Source organism: Acomys minous (assembly GCF_964271855.1).
Source record: "Acomys minous genome assembly, chromosome: 6".
Taxonomy (NCBI): domain Eukaryota; kingdom Metazoa; phylum Chordata; class Mammalia; order Rodentia; family Muridae; genus Acomys; species Acomys minous.
In genome coordinates, this window is record NC_140487.1 from 15,407,336 (window position 1) to 15,429,080 (window position 21,745).

At 36.9% G+C, this 21,745-nt stretch overlaps 1 protein-coding gene across 5 annotated transcripts in view; it reads right to left on the reverse strand.

Moving 5' to 3' along the window:
* The window catches only part of PHF14 (PHD finger protein 14), a 141,275-nt gene that overhangs the window by 97,923 nt on the left and 21,607 nt on the right, over positions 1 to 21,745 (reverse strand). For all 5 annotated transcript variants that reach the window (XM_084787246.1, XM_084787249.1, XM_084787248.1 and 2 more), the window contains 5 exons: positions 19,710 to 19,869; positions 13,731 to 13,842; positions 11,915 to 12,052; positions 1,624 to 1,770; positions 71 to 341 (listed from right to left, as the gene is read on the reverse strand). In XM_084787246.1, the coding sequence (XP_084643372.1) occupies positions 71 to 341; positions 1,624 to 1,770; positions 11,915 to 12,052; positions 13,731 to 13,842; positions 19,710 to 19,869 (828 nt within the window). The remainder of the gene's footprint in view (positions 1 to 70; positions 342 to 1,623; positions 1,771 to 11,914; positions 12,053 to 13,730; positions 13,843 to 19,709; positions 19,870 to 21,745) is intronic.

Below are 21,745 nucleotides of genomic sequence, written 5' to 3' on the forward strand. Positions count from 1 at the left end.
CTAAAACATTAGTAGCATATCAAATTCTGTCATTAGCAATTTATTCCCAGGGGACTGTGTCTATACTGACCAAAATAGTAATTGACAAAATCAGCAGTGAGAGCTGGCTGCTTGTGTTTCCTCCTTCCATCCACACTAGAACTAGTATCTGAATTGTCCACTGGAAAGATATCTGTACTGATCCCCATTAGCTCAGCTTTGCGCATCAGTTTACGAATGGCCGAAGCACTACTTGTGAGTGGCCTGGGTAACTTTTCTCTGGGAACCCAGGCCTGCGGTCTGGTGGAGCGAGCCAGCTCTGCCTTGGCACGATATTGCTGCAGTCGGGCATTGATCCTTGCCTATAAACAAAGGCAGAAAGTTTGAGAGACAGTAAAGTGGAATATACTCCTCATAACTTGGACTTTCATGCTGAGACGAGGTAACACTACTAAAATTTCACAATGACAGCAAATCATATTTACCAATGATCTTAAGATTTACAGTGTAATTCTGGATTTAATAAACGAATCCATACCTAGTAACAGCCGCCCTCACACGGGCCCTAGAACTAAATGAAGCTGCAGACACACCTCAGCCTCTCTAACCCAGAAGCAATCTCCAACTGATACCTGCTTGCAAATACAAATGTAGCTCCCTCCAAGGGAGTTGCATACAAATTGTGGCTGCTAACTTAGATTTATGAGATTCCTATGTTAGGTAAAGAATGAGTTTCTATTTCTTATGTCTTCTTTTGGGCACTTTTCCTTCTGTGTGTTTGTTTTGTCCTATTCCAGTGTGTTAGTTTTCTGTTTTATCTTATACTGTATTTATTATTATCCCTTAGAAGCCTGGTTTTTTTTTTAAGATTTTCTTTCATTGAAAATAGATTCCTTTCTCATACAGTACATCCTGATTATAGTTTCTCCTCCCTTTACTCCTCCCAGTTCCTCCTCACCTGCCCTCACCTCTGGATGCACTGACTTTCTGTCTCTCATTTAAAATAGAACAAGCTTCCAAGAGACAACAACCAAACATAACAAAATATACTAAAATAAAGCAAAAACTATGGTATCAGTGTTGGACACAGCAACTCAACAGGTAAGAAAAGAATCCCAAAAGCAGGCAACATACTCAAGAGATACACTCGTTCTCATAGTCAGGAGTCTCATAAAAATATTAATAGTTATTCTCTGAGGACGGACATGGTGCAGAGCCATGTAGGCCCTGTTCCTGTTGCTTCTTCACTCACTGTGAGCTCATGTGCACCTCGCTTAGTGGACTCAGGCATGCTCTCCTGGTGACTTCCTTTCTCTCTGATTTTTACAGTCTTTCCCCCTTTTCTTCCACAGGATTCCCTGAGTTCTGAGGGGAGGGGTTTGCTGGCAATCTCCAGTTTAGACCCTCTCTCTATATATATAATATCTTCATCCAAAGTTTTCAACATAAGACTTTATAAATGGCTACACCGTTGACTTGATGAAGCAGAAACAAACTTTACTGTTGTCAAACCACAAACCACTGCTTACTTAAGTAAAATTTTTAGTTATATTTTATATGCTAGACCCTACTGTCAATCACTTATCACTAGAAAAACACATGAGATATGAAAAGAAAACAACAGTTTTGGTGTGATTCCCATACCTGGGCTTCCGGGGACAGCTGCTTTTCTCTCTCTTGCAAAGACATCTTACAGTAAGATTGTAGAGCCAAGTAGTTTTTTCTTTTCCACTTTCTGTCTAACCTGTCGGCATGCTGCTTACAATAAGCAAAAAATGGATCTGCTATATCCTTAAAAAAAAAAAAAAGTGGAGGAAGTTGAAAATTTTATCCAATGGGCCATTTTAAAAACAAACTATCACCAAATAATAAAGTTCCCTTTTGACAAATCTCTTGGTGATGGTTACATCAATAAAATGTTGAGGAAGCAATTCTCACACATCATGACAAAAAGTAGTTGCTGCATTTGAAATGTAATCTATCAACCTCAAATTACCAACTGTTTTTCTCTAAAGGGCTTTGTTAGGCCTGGGAGTATAGCTCATCAATACAACAATTGCAAGACCTGGATTTGATCACAGCACTACAAAATAATAAAGGGCTATATGGATTGCAAAATATCAAAAAAATTGTTATTTGTGTATGTTTGTGTACTTCTTTAAAATGTGTTGTGTAATGCCTGAAATTTTAATAACCTTAAGATTATAAACATATTAAAAATACATATTCATAAATTAATAAGAGCAATAATACACACACACATACACACACACACACACACACACACACACACACACACAGAGGTACGCGCACACACGTGACAGGCAAGCCAACAAAGTGAGATGTTCCTAGATCACTCACATACATATCTTATGCTGGACAAAACAGATGAGGAAGGCCAGACCCTGTCAATAACAAATTCAGGCACTCCCTTTTTATCTCTTTATAACCAATACCTCACAGAGGAACATGATGCTAGCCAAAGGGTACATTTTAATTCATTGTTCAGGGTAGTTCATGAGACTCCCAAAACATAGTCTACTTGAATTCTACACAGTTGTCTCTCAGAAGCTGACAGAAAGTCTCTATTGTTGAAGATAAAAGTCTCATGTACTTCAGACACAGGAACCAAGCAATTCAAGCTGGCTCTGACATGAAAGCCTCCTTCTTGATGACTAGCCTTCACGGTACCATATGGTATCATTTACGTTTCCAAAGGAGAGAAGCAACCAACAGTCCTATAAGCTATGATGCCTACGAACTTAAACAATGACAGCAGGATATGCTATCCCAAAGGATGCAATGACTGAATGCATCTCAGTAATAGCCAACACCTCTCTAACTGGACTTAAGGTCTATTCAACAGAGGAAAATCACGCCTGGTACTAGAAACCTCGCCAACTATCAGGGCCAGTGAAGACATGGATCCTGGAGGAGAACCTAAAAATACTAATATAATCCTAACTACATTACAGATATTTATTCTTATACCTGCAGGAAAGTAGACATCTTAACCGTCATCAAAGATACATCTCCTTGTAACAGACAAAAGAGCATTAGAGAAAACCACAACTAATAAAAATGCAGAGAATAAGTGACCATGTGCTGCCCAGATCCCAGTAATACTTGTACAACACAACTGTACCTAAGGTTCAAGGAATAGAGTTTAACAGGGAGTGGAAACATGGTAAGAATAGGAAAATATGCTGTAAGATTTCATCTCCTAGAAATGTCAGGGAAGTTATACCCATGAAGTCTCATCAACACTGCTGCCTTATAAATAACACCTGAACAAACATGACACCAACAGACACGCCTAAGTGTATGGGGGAAACCTCATATCTAGGACCTGTGTCTGAAGTACAAGAGATTGTATCATGGGGCCTCAACCCCAGACAAAGCACAACTAAGGCAATCAAGGAATGTTGGGACCAGGAGAAATAGTCTTCTCTGGTCAAGGGCCCCAAATTGGTTATCCAAAACCAAGAGCTCAGCCCTGAAAGCATATCCATACAAATAATCTTACCCTGACTGAGCAGAGCAGGTTGTATTTATATATTTAGTAATACACACACACACACACACACACACACACACACACACACACAACAAATAATAGCAATGAATTTGAGAGAAAACAAGTAGAGTAAGCAGAAAGGGTCAATGGGAGGAAACAACTTTAAAAACAGTATGGTTAAAAAAAAAACTTAATCCCAATTAAGCCACAAAGATTTTCTTTAAATATAACAAAATTAAAATAATTTGCACTAAATTAACTATGCTAGTCATTAAGAAACAGCTGGCAATCCATTGTTTAGGCCTGTCCAAATAAGGTTAAGGTATCTAGATAGTTTTTAAATCTAACTTATAATACTAAAAGGAACTCTTTGTAGATAGGGATTTATAATCCAAAGAGAAATAACACTAAATGCAAGCATACTTGAGATAGAATAGAAGAATAATAACCTTAAAATTCTAATCTTTAGTTTTTTTTTTTAATTGAGTCACTTTATAGCCTGATTGTAGCCCCTCCCTTGTCTCCTCTTGTCCCCTCCCTCCCCTACCTAGTCCTCAGAAAGGGAAGCCCTCCTCCCCTACCCTCTGACCCCAGCCCATCAAGTCTCATCTGGATTGCCTGCATCCTCTGCCTCTGTGGCCTGGCAAGGTCGCCCAGCCAAGGGGAAGTGACTCTACCACACTTTACTTAAAATTTTTTAAAAGCACATAAAGCAATTCTATATTATGACTAAAGGATATATTTACTAAAGGATATAACACCATATAAAATTAAAAATTTAAAGATACAGACAACCATTTATACACTGATATAAAACCTTCAAAAATTATTTCAAAATAATAGTATAATCTCTACTTTAAAAAGATAGAACTGACATGTATTTATCCTTTATAAACTTAACCTAATGTCTATATTTACTCATTGTTTAAATTATCCGAAATTAAACTGAGTATGTGTTCTGTGCATGTGCACATGTTTTTGGTGTGTGTGGAAGCTACCTCTGCCTTTTTGTCACTCTTGTTAAAAAAAAAGGGGGGTTTTCATGGGTCCTAAAGATCACCAATTTGGCAAGATTAGCTGACAACTGAGCTTCAGGGGGCGTCCTGTCTCCTTTCCCTCAGTGTCATGATTACAGGCGTAGGCCACCACACACAGCTTCCTTCATGTGTACCAGATATCTTAATTTAAGTTCTAAGAGCTTTCATGGCAAACACTTAACAAATTAAGCCTTTTCTCTAGCACTAAGATAATCTTAATTAACGCTTACCTACTAATTTTGAAAGTTAAGTTAAAGATGCAATTAACTGTGTGGAATGAAGGGAAAAAGAAAAGATAGATTTTTTAAAAGATCAAGTCAGATACAGAGACAGACAGACAGACAATTTTCTTAAGGTTCTGTGTATCATTATATACGCATTTTGGACCTGATTTTTTTTTTTAATGAAATTGCCAGGCAGTGGTGGCACACACATTTACTCCCAGCACTTAAGAAGCAGAGACAGGTGGATCTCTGAGTTTGAGGCCAGCCTGGTCTACAGAGTGAGTTCCAGGACAGCCAGGGATACAGAGAGAAACCCTGTCTCGAAAAACAACAACAACAAAAACAAAAACAAACAAAAAGAAACTGCTATCTGTCACAATGGTGTTTTTAAATTCACAATCAAGACCACTTGTTTTTGTTTTGTTTTAGTGTGTGTGTGTGTGTGTGTGTGTGTGTGTGTGTGTGTATACTTATATGGCAAATTAAAGTATACTAGCACTTAGAAGTTAAACAGGTTATCTATTTTAACATAACTGCTAATTATCAAAAATAATAAATAAAATGGTTAATGCTGTGATTTCTTCAATTGAACACCCTGGAAAGTGAAACCAAGGACTATAATATCTGAGAAGTGAAGAGGTCTATCCTGATGCATCCAAAGGAAGATTGAGAAATGTGACTTCCTGACATGTTCCCTTCTTTATCCTCAATACCTATTGCTTCATTTCTGTCTCTTAACGCTTACTATAAACACTTATGTCATTTTGCTCCCCATGGGTATGACATAGTGAATGGAAGTCAAATGCCAGCTCCTTAGGTAGCTGTGGCAACTGTATTAACTGCTGACCTCCCAATTAATTTCTTCTCATGCGGTTTTCATACTATTTCCATTGACAGAAAGTGAATGTAATGGATTTCACTTTCCAAGCTTTCTCACTGGTAATAGTGACTCCATTTTAGTACACAAGATGATCAAAAACTACTCTCTCTGAGCTACGGGAGAGACACTTTCATTCCTAGCCAGGGAATCCTTTTATTCCCTTTTTTGCTTTAAATGTTACCATGTAAGAACGAACTGCTTAGAGCTACTTCAGTCCTTTTTAAAACATGAAAAATGAGTTAAGAACAACAAGACAGGCATGGTGGCCCACACTTTTAACCTCAGCACTCGGGAGGCAGACACAGGCGAATGTCTGTGAGTTCAAGGCCAGCCTGTTCTACAAAGCTAGTCCAGGACAGCCAAGGCTACACAGAGAGACCCTGTCTCCAAAAACAAAAACAAACAGACAAACAAGAACAACAACAACAACAAGAAGAAAGGATAAAGAAGGGAGGGAGAGAGAAAATTACAGGGGTAAGAATAGAAGAGAAGGAAAAAAATAAGTCTATGTGGCTGAATCAACCTGTGAACTACTTAGACTTTGTATCTTCTAAAATAGTTAGCTTACTATTTAGGCCACAGTAATTAAGTATTCTATTGTGTGACTGAAAACCTAGGAGGCATACAACATCTGGAAAAAATGAATAAAAGCATGTCATAAGGCCCAATACATACTGGAAGGAATAGACTGCAGAGGTGGCTCTGAAATGGACAGGGTGTTAACCAGGCAAATATAACGTCCCATACTCATTATACCCATAGAGTACAAAGCAGACACCTGAATCAGCAACTATCCAGCTGCACTGTGTAGGGACCCACTGGAAACCTCAGCTACCTTAAACTACCTTAAACAAAGGGTTAGTAGAAAGAGAAGGAGGCCTTGTCAGAGTTTCTGTTCTCAGTCTAAAGGCAGGATTTTGTAGAAGTGAGACTCATGTAATCTGGTGTAGGGGGGCAGTGGAGTGGCAGGCCACTCCCAGAACATAAACACTTCAAATTTTCTGATCTTTTGTTTATTCACTTAGAAATTAAATGATCCTCCCTATAAGTCTTCCTCTTAGTTTTTATTAAATTAGTAACTGTAGCTCTTTGGAACGTTCACATTGGGGGGGGGGGCGGGGAGGCTCTTATATAAGTTTGAGAGTGAGATTTCATCTTTCCTCTAGTTAACACATCCATTGTTTAAGCTATAGGCCTCCAAATAAAAACCTCAAAAAGGTCAAGAATGTTTTCTTCCCCCAATATATTAGAAACTGAAAAAATACTGTGTAATATATTGAACATGGATAAACCACATCACATATCAGCATAGAAAGTACTGGCAAAGTGCTGAGGGATGGGATAACAAAATTTGGCTGAGACTTAATGCTGGGTGTCCTATAAAGGGAGTCAGCAAACTACATCATGCGCTAAACGTGGTCCTGCCTGTTTTTGTAAAGCATTATACACATGCAGCCACAATCATTCACTTTTTAATATTGTCTAAGGCTGCTCTCATACTACAGTAGCAAATTAAACATAAGCCATAGGCCTACAAAGACTAAAATACTTACATTCTAAGCAGGCTACCAAGATGAGACTTGATAGCCTATGACCATATAGTGGGGGAGGAGGTCCCTCTGGGTCTTAGACCTAGGGGAGGGGAATAGGGTGAAAGCGGGAGGGAGGGAGGAACGGGAGGATACAAGTGATAGGATAACAATTTAATGGTAATCTGAATAAATTAATTAAATAAAAAAGAAATTAAAGGAAAAAAATAATGTAGATATACTCTTTCATCTGCCAGTCTTTGCTCTTAGAAAAAACAGAACAAAAAGAGTTGGGAGGCCTGCATTAGCTCAGGTATCAGAGAGTGATGTGACTACGGAGCATCAATGAAGTCAGTAAAAGTAGAGCTGTTTTGAAAATATAGCGAAGAGAATAAGAAGTGGGAGAATAAAACAACAGCCACATAGCTTCCTGGAAAGTTAATCCAGAGTAATTTTTTAAATGAATTATAAATTACCAAGTGCCACATGATCACATAAAAGCTACTAAAATGGCTGTTATTATAAAATGACAAAACTCTAACAATGTAGTATTTTGATGAATCTACTCAAAATCATTTAACCCAGCAACAACCGATTTCTAATCGGTTATCCTAGCAATGTTGAGTCATCAGTTAGGCAGCCAAGATTCTAACAAGAGCTCTTCAGATTTAATCTAGGAATGATTTCAATTCATTACATGAAAGATTTTATGCAAGTATATAAAATAAAGCCCAATGTCAAGAAGGGATTACCACATTTAGAGTTATTGGCCACTGAACTCCCAGAAGCCTCCAAATATTACAGACTTTTGCCATTGCTCTAGGTTATGCTCCAGAACTTAATGGTAAGACTCTACAGCTAAACACCTTACAACATGAAGTCATAGAAGATGGGTAAACTAAGCTAACACTAACCTAGAAGCTTCATTCCTACTGGTTAGCTATGAAAGCTAACCGCAAGTGGCCAGACAGGATAGTCCTGCTGGTGCAATTGCTGCAGGAATACCGTGGGAGTAACCAACCATTTTCTAATTGTGCTTAAGGTCCACCCCACAAGATGGAATCCATACCTGCCACCATTACCCAGACCAGCAACATATGGCTAGGTAGGTTGTAACTTATACCTAATGACTTCCAGGCATCAGAGAATGAGTGTGACTACAGAGCATCAATGAAGTCAATAAAAGTAGGCCTGTTTTGAAAATATTGCGAAGAGAGTAAGAGGTGAGAGAAGAAAACAATAGCTGAGTAGCCTGGTGGAAAGTTAATTCAGAACAGTTTAAAATAAAGTATAAATTACCAAATACCAAATGATCACATAGAAGCCACTAAAATGGCTGTTATAAAATGACAGAACTCTAACAATGCAGTGCTTTGATCATATTTATATGCAAAGATTAGGAGCATCTTTCAGACCTTATCAGAGACACTTCTTTTTCCCATAGCTGGGTATTAACATGGAGCCCACAACTGGCCAAGGTGTAGAGAATAAGACCCTGCACAGTATTCACCCTTAAATCAGACATTTTTAACAAACCTTCCTCCCAAGGCTCAGGACCATTAAGAAAGAGGAGGCAGGAAGACTGCAGGAGCTACAATCAGAAGATATGTTTCCCAGGCAGAGCACAGCAGTTGTACTCAGGAACTCACCACAGAGACAGACAAGACCTAGGCAAGCTTAAGCCAAACAAAATCCCAGCATAGACAGGGAGCTGGTCTCAATCCTTGATGAGGAGGCATTGGTAGCTGATATCTACTGAGAAGAGAAGTTAGTTTTCTTTAAAGCTATGGCTCTTAGTAGGTTGAACATGCTCCAGTGGATGGCCACACACCAGGGCATGTAGCCATTGGTATTGGGCCACACAGGCAAAAAAAAAGACAAAAAAAAAGATAGGTACAGAAATAGATAGAGGTGTGCCTGGGAGGAATTGGAGGAAAAAGGAACCAAATATGATCAAAATATAATATTTAAGGTCTCAAAGAATTAATAAAAATATGTATTAAAATCAATAGAATCTACAAATAATTTCATACTGTTTTAAAGACTATTTTCTAAACAATATTATAACATTGTTCTCAAAAAAAATTTTTTGACTTTAGTGAGACTATAAGTAACTTTAAGACATAATATGAAATGTAACATAAATGTAGGTGCTGTGGTAATTTATTTTAACATCTTTGAACAATGCATGCTGTATTTAAAAACAGTATAATTTGACTATTCTTATAATTTGAAATATTTTACAAAGTACACAAAAAAGCATGCAGATGTCTAGTAGATCTTCACCAATGTGGAAAGCAATATATCCAAAGACTATAAAAAGTTTTAAAATATGATAAATAACACTGACGGAAACTGAGGTACTTAATTCTGTAATTCAGGCTTTCTTTTACTATCTGCATAAAACAGCTCTGGAGAGGTCCAACATCCCACTTGATAAACAAGTTTAAGCAAAATATAAAATAAAAGCTTTCTATGAAACCTAAAGAACATAAAACTGAAGCAGAAGGCATGATGTCTTATAAATAATAAATCTGCTTTAACTTAAAATGCTTCTTAATTTACAAAATGCTAAGGTGAACGTGACCACATGTGCCTATAGTCTAAGCACTCAAAGGGCTGAACAGGAGGATCACTGAGGAAACCAAGGACTACACAATGAGACCCAGTCTCGGGGGACACAGGATCTTATCTGTATCCCATATACTTGTGTAAACCACTACAAACAACACCTCCATTTTAACAGAATAAATATTATCAAAAGCAGATCTCACTGATATCCTAACAATTCATGAGAGGTTTTGACATTCTATAAGGAGTCCATATGAAGTCCCCGTTCTCACGGGCTGCAATGGTACACGTTGTAATCAAAGCTCTGAGAGGACGGAACCAGAGGACTATGAACTTGAGACTATTGTGAGCTGGTATGGAATTCCATAGCAGCTGGACACATACTAATATCCTGTAGTACAAAAAAAAAAGTTCCAATTCTCTTAAGTGTTTACAACAACAAACTAGAAACCTATTAAATATGCTTTAATAAAACTACAAAAGATGGAACATCAAAAACACCAAACTAAACCAAGCCAAACAAAAACCCCACAATACCAAACCTCTAGACTGGTCCACACATCCAAGTTTAATATCTTTATTATTTCAAGTTGCCTGTACATTTCCCCAAATGAGCTCTTAGACATGGTCACTGCAAACTGTTGATTATGTTTGGTTTTGTATTAATCTGCATGTCTTCTGGTACAGAGAAGCAATCTCAGATTATGCATCCCAATGTACACTTGCTGTTTTATATATTTTTGCTTATTACCTAAATTAAAGAGTTGTTTTCTCCAAAAAGGATCATGTGTAGTGCTATGTAAAGGAACCCAAACTCCCTTAATATAAATGGTAAATCTCTCAAAAGTAAAACTCTGTGTCTACAAAAGGAACATCCCCGTGTAAAGTTCAGTTATCCAGAAGCAGACAACCTGCTGTTCACCTGTGACCTATGCTTAGTCTGCTTAGCCCCACTGCATTGGCCCTCTGCACCTCTGTCCATCCTCCAGAGTGTCAACCTTGACTCATCCACCCACGCCTAGGCTGCAGTTACACTCGTGTCCTCCCAGGAGCTGTGAATATGCTCAGTGTCCATCCAGTACTCACTCAAACCACAGGTCCTCAGAATCAGAAACGAGAACAAAATGGTACCTGGCAAACTGTATCGCTTCTACATAGATCTATTCAAGTTAAAATAAAACACATTCTTCAAGTGTTTTTCTGCAAATTTTCTTCATTACATTACTTATTTCCTAAGGTAAAAGTATAACAAACATTTTATGAGAAAATAAAATTTTATGGACAAACAAAATGGCTTACATATTGTCAGAAAGCATTATAAATAGACAATAAAAGTTTACTGAACAGATAAAATCATAGAAGGAAGGAACTATAATACCTGCTCTTAGGACCCCTTAAAATTCTTTTAAATTTTTGTGAATGTCGAGGAATTTATAAGTTGTACTTTCAGAAACATATCACATGGGATAACACTTAGAATACTCTTATTCACTAACCTATTAAGTAAATACATATTTTTAATCAAAAGGACTATTATGTCATTATCAACAAATTTTAGTAAGAAAGGGTGTAGTTTACATTTTTGTAATTCTACTGTCTACCTTCATAACACAAAAGTAGGATTCTCAGAACTACTTCCATGTTCAAGGTTACAGTATTATGTTGTGTGTAATCTCCAGAAACTTTAAACGCTTAGAACTGAGAAATACACATTTTGTATTGTTTCAAAAACAATTTGAAGCACTGCATCCTAGAAACAAATTTAATTTTTAAGGCATCCCAAAAATACACTTGGTAATCAAATAATTTCTAAAGTCAGTACACCTGGAAGAACTGCTAAGGAGCTAAAACTAAAGCCAAAAAGAGCAATATTACCTTAAGAAGATTTCATACTCCTGCATAAAGTATGCCACATACCAGCACTTTAAGACATTTTGCATTACCTTCTGCCAGAACTCACTACAAAACCTTTGAGATGCTTTCCAGTATGCCGTAACTAGCATTAAGACTGATAAAACCTGGTCATTTACTATTCAAAATTTAAGTGAGCGGTCTAGTCAAGACAAGAATAGATTATGACGTTTCCCTCATGCCTTATAACTACTACAGGACACAGCAGACATAAGAAATCTTCTGAACGCATTTAGCACCATGGTTACTGGGGTAAATAAACCTACCTCTTCTGCTGCCGCCTCTGAAAGCAGGCCTTCCTTCTGGGCACAGGTAACATGAAAATAGGCTCTGCACATCCCTGCATCACAGCTAATGCAAACTCCAGTTCTAGCAAAGCGAGCATCTTCACAAAAGCTGCACTCCTATGAAAGTCACAGGAAAACGCTCACAGCAAGTATTTCTGAAACAAAACTAGCCTTTCATGAAGCATCCACTAAATAGTTAAAATACGTCAGACACAGAGTACCAATGCGAACAACTGCAGATAAGCAAGGTCTTATTCATATACAGCTCTAATCAATCTAAAATTAGTATACTAGTAATAATAACAAATAATGATAATATATGAGGACTTAGGTGCCTGGCACTCAGCCTAAGCTCTTTACATACATGAATAAATATATATTCATTTACCATGTTAAAGAAATTTAATCATTTTCTTGTTATATTACTAGGCAAAATGCCCTCATTTCTACCATAGACAAAATTCTGCCTAAAAATGGGCAAGCTTGGATGCGCTTAGAGCCAATGGCTAAACTCTGCCAAGACAAAGTAAGCAAGTTCTCAATAATTCCTGCTTCACAAATATGTCTGCCAGAGATAATGGGCCAAAAGGCTGAAGATGATGCTCCAACTTCATACAGAGTTTTGGGTGACTATTCAGGCAGCACACTGTCTCTGTCATCTTCTCATTTAGGAAGCTGCTAACCTGCACTCCTTGTATACTCAGGTAATTAATTTTATTCTTTCTCAAGTCTCTGATGGGATTGAAGACCAGATAGTTTAGTTTTACAATTAAGCTTAGTTGTTTACAGGTTAAGATGTTTTTAGGTCTAGATAGATGTTTTAAGTTGATAATGACGAGATATGATAATAGATATTGATTTACATTCAGAATTTTAGACTCACCAAGACAGGTTTTCTTCCAGGCTGCCAAATACAAATAGCCAAAATACTATGAATGTAACATATATATAATTCCTGATTGTTTTGTGGTTCTTCTTGCTATAGGTAGTTTATTGTATGTGTGTTTAATAAATGTTTATGTAAAAATAATATTTAATTTAAAAGCTGTAAAAAAAAGTTAATGTGGTAATGGGCTCACACATGCTCAAATAAAAAGTGGTTTTATATGTTCTTAATATTTTTTTGTTTTGTTTTGTTTTTTTGTTTTGTTTTTTTTTGAGACAGGGTTTCTCTGTGTAGCCTTGGCTATCCTGGACCCACTTTGTAGACCAGGCTGGCCTCGAACTCACAGCGATCCGCCTGCCTCTGCCTCCCGAGTGCTGGGATTACAGGCATGCGCCACCACGCCCGGCTATATGTTCTTAATCTTAATAAAATTCATTTCAAAATTAAAGTAAAGTTGTGAGATTTCATTTGATCCAACTGAGTGCAATAAGGCTTTCTCTGCATCTTAGGAAGAAAAATAGTGTCAACTAACATCTATTTTTACAACGTAAGTTATCTGAAATTAGATCATATGGAAGAATAAATACATTAGCCCTCTGGAGAAACAACTATCAACAAATGATTCAAATCAAGCATGGTGACCCATACATGGAATCCTTGAACTGAGAATGATGAGGCAGGCTGACTGCTTCATGTTTGAGGCTGACCTGAGCCACAGTGAGATATTATTTCAAAAATACAAAAGCAAAACAAAACAAATTAAAAATATGATAATAAACGACTTAGTGCTAAGGGCTCCGCTAAGAGCATGCTTAATAATAAACACTTTTGTAGTCAATCAGATTTAAAAGCTATGTAAAGAAACAAGTGAGAGATGTCAATTTTAGTTAATCTTAAAGTTGACCTTACCTTGGCACCATATTTAGAATAGTTCATTTCTGTTAGTGTTACGGGTCGTAATTTATCAATATCTCCAAAGGCTACTCCTGGAACATATAGTGCACAAACGATGTGGACCCATCTATAAAAGAAATACGTGATTTTGCTAGCAAATGCTTTCCTGAAATTCTCACATAGAAAATGAACATAAAATATGTTCCACCTTAAAATACTACTGAAAGGAGTCTATGATTAGATTTCTTTTAAGTCCTCATCTCAGACTCTTAACTAAAAAATACAGAATGCCTATAGAAGGATAGCAGATAATTAATCACAGAAAGCACGCACAGCTAAAGCTACAGCTAAGGCTACGGGGTGCAGTCCTTTTCTAGAGGTCTAAGTCAAAATGTAGATTTAGCAACCATAATTGCTTTCTGCTTAAAATTCACTGCACTTTGGTCTTATCTGTTATTCTTAAATATTTGCATAAAACTGCTATTCAAGGGTAACAAAACATCACCTTCGTATTCAAGGAAAGATACTCACATTCATTACTGTGAACACTTTTAGAATTAAGGATTCTAATTTAAGAACTATGAAGTTATTCTGCAGTAATTAGGTTAATTGTTCCTTATTGCTACTTCTTTCCCTAAGCTGCTGGATATCCCCAAGGATATATTTTTAAATAGTTTTGGTACAAAGTTTCTTTCTCCTCAGGCTAAAGATGGTGGCTGGGAAAAGATACAAAACAAAACTATAATAATGCAAGGATGTCATGTTTTCCTCCAGTTCCTCTGTTCTCTAAATAACCTATGAATTCAAATTTATAAACCCACCTACAACTACACGGTGTAAAGTCTGCCCGAGGCTGTTAACTTTTTAAAAACCGTTCAGCCTCAGCATACTGAACAAAATCAGAGTCGGTTCTGATTTCTTTTAACTCTGAGCTATTAAGTTATCATGTATTTGTTTGCTGTTAGCCAAACAAAATGTTGACTAGCTGTCTGAAACTTAAACAATATATATGCATCACCTGTGTAAGAAAAGGAATAAAAATGAGATGGTAAATCTCTATGAAGCTTGTGACTATATTGACAATTTCTGCTTTATCCCAGTTTAAAAGGTTCTGGTTTTGTGATATAATGAGTTTTAAGAGACTAAGACTTAATTATTCTATAGGGGTACGGAGAAAAGCTGTTACAGATCTTTAAATTTTTTATCATTTTCATTGTAAAAATAATCCAGTTCTGCGATTTTCTTGATAGAACTTTTTAATCCAATTTTTAATCAGGTCCTGTGGAGTGCAGTATAAAGATAGTATCTCAACAAGCAGCCACCTTCTCAATGTAATCTGTGTGGTTTCTTTATGCTTGCAGATGCATTAAATGCCGCTGTTCTCCACAGGAGTTCACCTCTGATAAACCAACGGCTGGCTGCTTGCTTTGTACTGACCTTCTTAGGATGTGCAGTGCAGATCTGAACTGCCATTTCTGTGTGACCAGCACACAAATGTATCATTTGCCCATCCATTCATATGAGGACACCAATGTGAGTCCTTATTAAATTATATATCAAAGTCACTGAACATTGCCACTAAGACAATTTTGTTCCTTTGAGCACTTTTTGTTCACATATTTTAGAATTAAGTTGGGAAATCAAAACATAAGAAAATCTTCCTTGTTACTTTACCATCCATTTTGCTTGGCGCTATGATGACAGATGTTGATTGGGAAAAGGAGCAGAAAGCAAGTATCACAAAACCATCAAGAGAGAGAGGCAGACTGTCATTCTAGAATGGAAACTATCAACGCATCCAATTAAATCCATATATTGTTTATAGACAGGCAACAACTACACAGTAATATACTTCTTTAAAAAATCACGGCCCAATGGAAATTTAGTGGAATAATTTTGAAGTAATTATTTCCACATATTTCCACATATTTAAAAAAAAGTTTTAAAATATCTATGGTATGCTATTTCCATTCCTTCAAGCCAGAACCAATGAGTCCCCTAGGTACAGAACATTGCATAAGACAAGCGGGAACGTAGCTGCCTGGGAAGAACGTAGAGCAGTATGTAGCTCACTGTCTTCACTCAAGGAACATTTGCTTCAAGGAAAATTAGAGTCTGGTGTTTCCTATGGGTCGCACATCGTTCTTCTCATTTGCAAATCAAGAAATGCTTTCAGAGGAGTGAAGCCTTCAAATACAGCAAGTTTAGGAGAGGAATACCATGAGGCTTTAGGAACCCAGTGTTCCACTCCCTTCCTTACACTGAAACAGCTCCTAACTCCTAGGTCACAACCCCTCTGGGAGTCGAACAACCCTTTCACAGGGGTCATCTAAGGCCATCAGAAAACACAGATATGTACATTGCAATTCATAACAGTAACAAAATTACAGTTATGAAGTAGCACTGGAAATAATTTTACGGTTGGGGTCATCACAACATGAGGAACTGTATTAAAGGGTCATGGTATTAGGAAAGTAGAGAAGCGCTGTTCTGTTGTTCTATTGTATCATAATGTTTACTGTCGAGGAAAAATGACCAATAAATCAGAGCTATAGTACATTCCAAATACACAAAAGGACAGCCAGCTAAGGTGGCAAAGAAGGAAGACACAGGCTGTTCTTCCTTCCAGGAGGGCCACTCAGTCTCTGTTTTGGGTATATACCTTGCTTTGCTTTGTTAAATGAACTTTTGTTTAAATTGGAAGCAGAGGTGAAAATAGAGGGAGGAAAATAGATATATTTTATATTATACAAAATTGGGTCTATATGATTACTTGGAGAAAATTATTCAATTGAAGAAATGAAATAAAAGTTACATTTTTTACTTCAAGAATTCCACAGCCATTTTCACACATTAACTCATTTTCCATGTACAAATTATGGCTCACATCAAGAGAGGAGAGAAAGTCTGGCTTGACTCATGTGCTAAGTCAATTTCAATACTTTTTCAGCTAGGGCATACACTACTCTCTCTTTCCCTGAGCATCCTACATGAAGATAAAAACACTAAAAGACTTCTCCACTTTTTAAAGGCTTTTTCTCTTCCATGGTTCTTAAAGCAAACTGGCATTGCATGCTAAGAAATACATAAGTGTCCATAATTTCTACTCTGGCCTACATGGGATTATAGACACAAACAAAAGTGTTTACACAGTAAATTACAGAAAATTTCCAGACTGCCCATGGAGAGATTTTATTTTTATATATTATATAAAAAGTGTATGTATGCACATATGTATACATATGCATGCACAGTAGCTAACGTATTTCCTAGTAAATCTCAATGCTTAAAGAGCTTTCTTTTGTCTCGTTTTGGAAAACATTAAAAATTACTTCGCAGAATATGATAGCACAAAAAGTCGATACAACTTTTAAATTAACAGGAGAACCAAGTAAAAGGAATTCTCTTCCACAAAAGGAAGCTGGGGTTTTTTGTTTGTTTGTTTTCTTTTCTTTTCTTTTCTTTTCTTTTCTTCTCTTTTTTCAAAATGGCCTTACTTCACCACAACCAAGTACTCAAAGTTTCAATATTGAAGAACCAAGCGGCACGTCCACTGCAGTAGCTTCCTTAAGACAGCAGCACAGCGCCTCTGCAGAAAGCACGGAGAGTGAATAAAGGGGCCCTGACTGACCACCAACTTCCAGGAACTGTCTGACCTGGGTTGTGTCATTCAGCTTCTCTACAATACTACAAAACTAAAGCATAATAATGAGGCTAAGGAATTTGCCTGAAGTCATAGTAGAATAAAAACAAAAGGTTAAACAAAAAACAAATCTAAACACGGGCAAAATACTCTGAAAGCACATACTATTCATGCTCACTAAAGCCACAGTTGTAGGCCAAAGTCTGACCGTGCCACCTGCACAACAGGAACAAGGTCTAGTCTACACAGCAAAGTCTGATCGTGCCACCTGCACAACAGGAACAAGGTCTAGTCTACACAGCAAAGTCTAACCGTGCCACCTGCACAACAGGAACAAGGGCTAGCCTACACAGCCAGGAACAAGGTCTAGCCTACACAGCAAAGCTCTTACTGTTATTTTACTTCCTGGCTTCTCTTAGGTGATGAGGGACCTGGAACCTCAGCACACAGCATTCCCTAAGACCCCACCCTAGAAGCTACACTATCCAAACAATCAACTGAGGTTATATTTCTCCAGAGTCTGGCTAGTAATAGAGACAAAAATGAGACAAATATTTTTCTTAATTTTACTAAAGTAAAATGTATTACATCTAAGTCTAGATTTCATTTGTGAGCTACATCCTATATTTTCAGTATTAAAAAATGATGAAATTTTATGTTCTTTGGTAGTTCTTGCTGGTATTATTAAAATATTAAGCATTCTTTTTCAGTTGGTTGGTTGGTTGGTTGGTTTTAAGTTTCTGAGACAGGGTTTCTCTATGCAACTATCCTGGCTGTCCTGATCTCACTCTGTGGACCAGGTTGGCATCAAACTCAGAGATCCATCTGATTTTGTACTGGGATTAAAGGTGTGCACCACCACACCCAGCTAAATATTAAGCATTCTTACTTAAAACATTCTATGTGGCAGAGAGATGGCTCCACAGTTAAGCACATGTTACTCTTCCAGAAGACTCAAGTTTGGTTTCCAGCACCTGTATCAGGCAGCTCGCAACACCACTAACTCCAGCTCCAGTGAATCTGAAACCCGTCGGGACTCTGCAGGCACCTGCATTCACGTGCACATACCCACACAGACATAGACATATACACTTATTTTCAACTAATACTTTAAAAAAATGAGCTGGGCATTAGTGGCACATGCCTTTAATCCCAACACTTGGGAGGGAGAGGCAAGTGGATCTTTGTGAGATCGAGGCCAACCTGGTCTACAGAATGAGTTCTAGGGCAGCCAGGGCTATGTAGAGAAACACTGCCTCAAAAAAGCCACACACAAAAAAGTGAATTTTAAAATTCTAATGCCTTATTTGTCAAAATAAAACACAAAAATCTCTCCTATTACTGGCAGAATTGAGGTGGGCAATGTTTAAAACACACAAGACTGGGGAAAGCTTTGCATTCCAGTCAGCCACCCCAAGTTTCATAGAGAAAAGCTGACAGGAATGATGCCAGCACTTTAATGCTCCTAACTGTTCAAATGTGGCAGTGAGTGTGAGTGTGACTCTGTCACCCCTACATCAGAGCACTGTAACTCAAAGGTGTAGAGGACAGCGAAGGAAAAGAGCTTTTCAACAGGGGCAGAGAGTGAACACTGACTATAGCATAGCCACATGCTCAGGCCTTACCACCTCACAACCCAGGCCCAACCTTGAGATCACTTTCAACTGACCTCTTAATAAACACAGCAATTTGGTTGCCAAAATTAAAACTGTTAAAACCTGCGGCCAGCCACTTATTTTGGCAGATAACGCAGAAAGGGTTTCTGGCAGCCACAAGTAGCTCTTGTGGAGAAGTCTAAACCCCAATGTCAGGGAAGAGATAACTCCTTAATTGTCTATGTCATCCCTAGGATTCCCTTCAAGAGCTCATTATAACTTTTATGCACTTTTAGGCCATAATCTTAATAATTTTTAAATAATAATTCTTGTAGAATATTTATTCTTAAATAAAAATTCTTAAATAATTCTTAATAGTTCTTAAATTTCTCCATTTTTAATCACTGTATATTATACTCTGAAGTGAGACAGACCTGGGTGTAAGTTTCTCTATTTACCAGACTGTGGTCTTAAGCTAACACATGACTTAAATGCCATGAGTCTTGGGTACTATCCTTATAATTTGAGAAACTACCACTTTCGTCTTCACTGAATAATGAGCGTAAAAACAAATGCAAGCACTTGAGAGATGGCCTTTCTTCTTCCCCTCATCCATCAATATGGTCAATTCATTCCTCTATACCAGAGATGGGAAGAAAGGTACGTGACTCAAAGTCACAAATGGAAGAGAAGAGAACTCCGAAGCACGCATGTTATGAAGCAGGCATATGGACACAACATAATGAGGACATCGACCTTCCAGCATCAGTCTCCTTGAAAATTCCATCCTGGTTAGGACACAGTTCACAGCTGGGAGATACACCACATTTACAGGCATCACAAAACCAAGGCTCGGTGGAGTTTTCAGAAGCGGAACTCATAATCGAGTCACTTTCCCCATCAACTCCATAACAACCTAAAAAAGGAAAATAAACACTTATGATTTAATAGGGTTTATTTGTTAAACTCACTTCTCAAAAAAAAAAAATCAGAAAAAGAAAGTACAGAAAAGCTTCTGAAAAAACCAATGGCTTATAAGATTGATTTAAAAATAGGAGTAAAATAATTTTGCAAAAATTATTTTTACCTTACAGCTATGCATATTCCATTTCAAATGAAAACTGTTAGCCCTATGCTACTCAAAAGTATTAATAGCACATTTCAATATACTCAAAGTCATATAAGAGAATGCCAAAGAAATGTTTTGAAAGGAACTAAACTGGCACACACGCAAAAGGACCAAAACTTACTAATTTCTTTAATATTAAATTTCAGTTAGTAACCACAATCTTCACTGCTTATGTATAAGTATGATTTTATAACACAAAATCATAAACTTAAAGGGCTTATAGTTTTCCTGTTGGTACAGTTAATATTACCTATAAAAGAGCAATAACTAAAACCTCTTTTCCAAAGAAAAGAATAAAAATAGTCAATCTGTATTATCAATGTTTTCCTTCAATATTACAGGGAGGAAAACAATTTTTTAACAAAATAACATTCCTTTAAAGCAAATTATTTCAAACCAGATGAAATCTATATTCAAAGTAGACAACTGACAAGATAAGAAAGGCCCCAATGGGCAATCAAATTTATTAACTTTGTACAGTAAAATCAGGACAAATCACAGCAGTTGACGTGTGTAGCACAACTTCAACTTTGTTCTGAAAATGCAGTCTACACACAGCAAACATCCTCAGAGCTCTACAACACCTACAAGCATCCATGGTAATGGATTCTGAACTTCATTACCAGAAAGTCTTCCTCTGTAATCTAGAACACTGGTCCTCTTCCAGTCAAGAGACAGACGGCAAGTAAGGAAGAGATTTCTTCAGCTTCACTGTCCCTGAAAACTGACACACGCTTTATCACAGCCTTCACAGAGCCCTGCCATGTCCCCATACTTTTCTGCCATAATCTTAGTATTTACTGACCTCTAAAACCAAAATTCTGGTACTTTATACCAAATCTAATTCAATCCAATTAATGACCAGATACATTTCTAAATACTTACTTCTTTCACTCAAAACATGAGTATAAAAAGCTATTCTTTCATTTGGGAAAAATGTTACATTTTAAAATTTATAAGCATAAAATCATCACATGTTAACTACTTTCAAATGCAAAATTATATTTATTAAAAGTAACCTTATACAAACCATATTTAAGGAAAATATGTTAAATACATTTAGAGTTGTCTTGAATTTTACAAAGATATAGATGATCCAAAGTAATAGAATTCAGATTCTTAAAAAGAGACCAAACAATGTTATACTCTTCTACCCTCTAGCTACGTAGCTTTGTACAAAATGAATCTTTGAGACTTGACAATCTTATTGGTTATGTGTATTACTAACACTTATCATGTTCCTTGGTATTTAAAAGAGGACAAAAAAAACATAAAAGTTACCACAATAATCTGTATTTTAAAACCTGCATTTAACAACAAAATATATAGATTCCAGAAATCAAACTCAGGATTTCAGGGTTTACAATAGGCACCTATTCCGACTGCGCCATCTTGCTGGCCCTATACAATACACTAAAACAAAACAAACAAACAAACAAAAAATAGTGGACTTGAGGAAGTCAGAAGACAAAATTACGAGGCCTTAAGAAACCTGGAAACACAGAAGACCAAGACATGTGGAATAGAGCAAATCTAGCTAACCAGACTTTTAAAAAATATCAAAATGAGAAATAAGTTTTAAAAGATTTAAAATAAACTAATAGTTTTCTGCAGTGCTTAGAAAAGAAGCCAAAGCCTGAATTATTAGAAACAAACAGTTAAA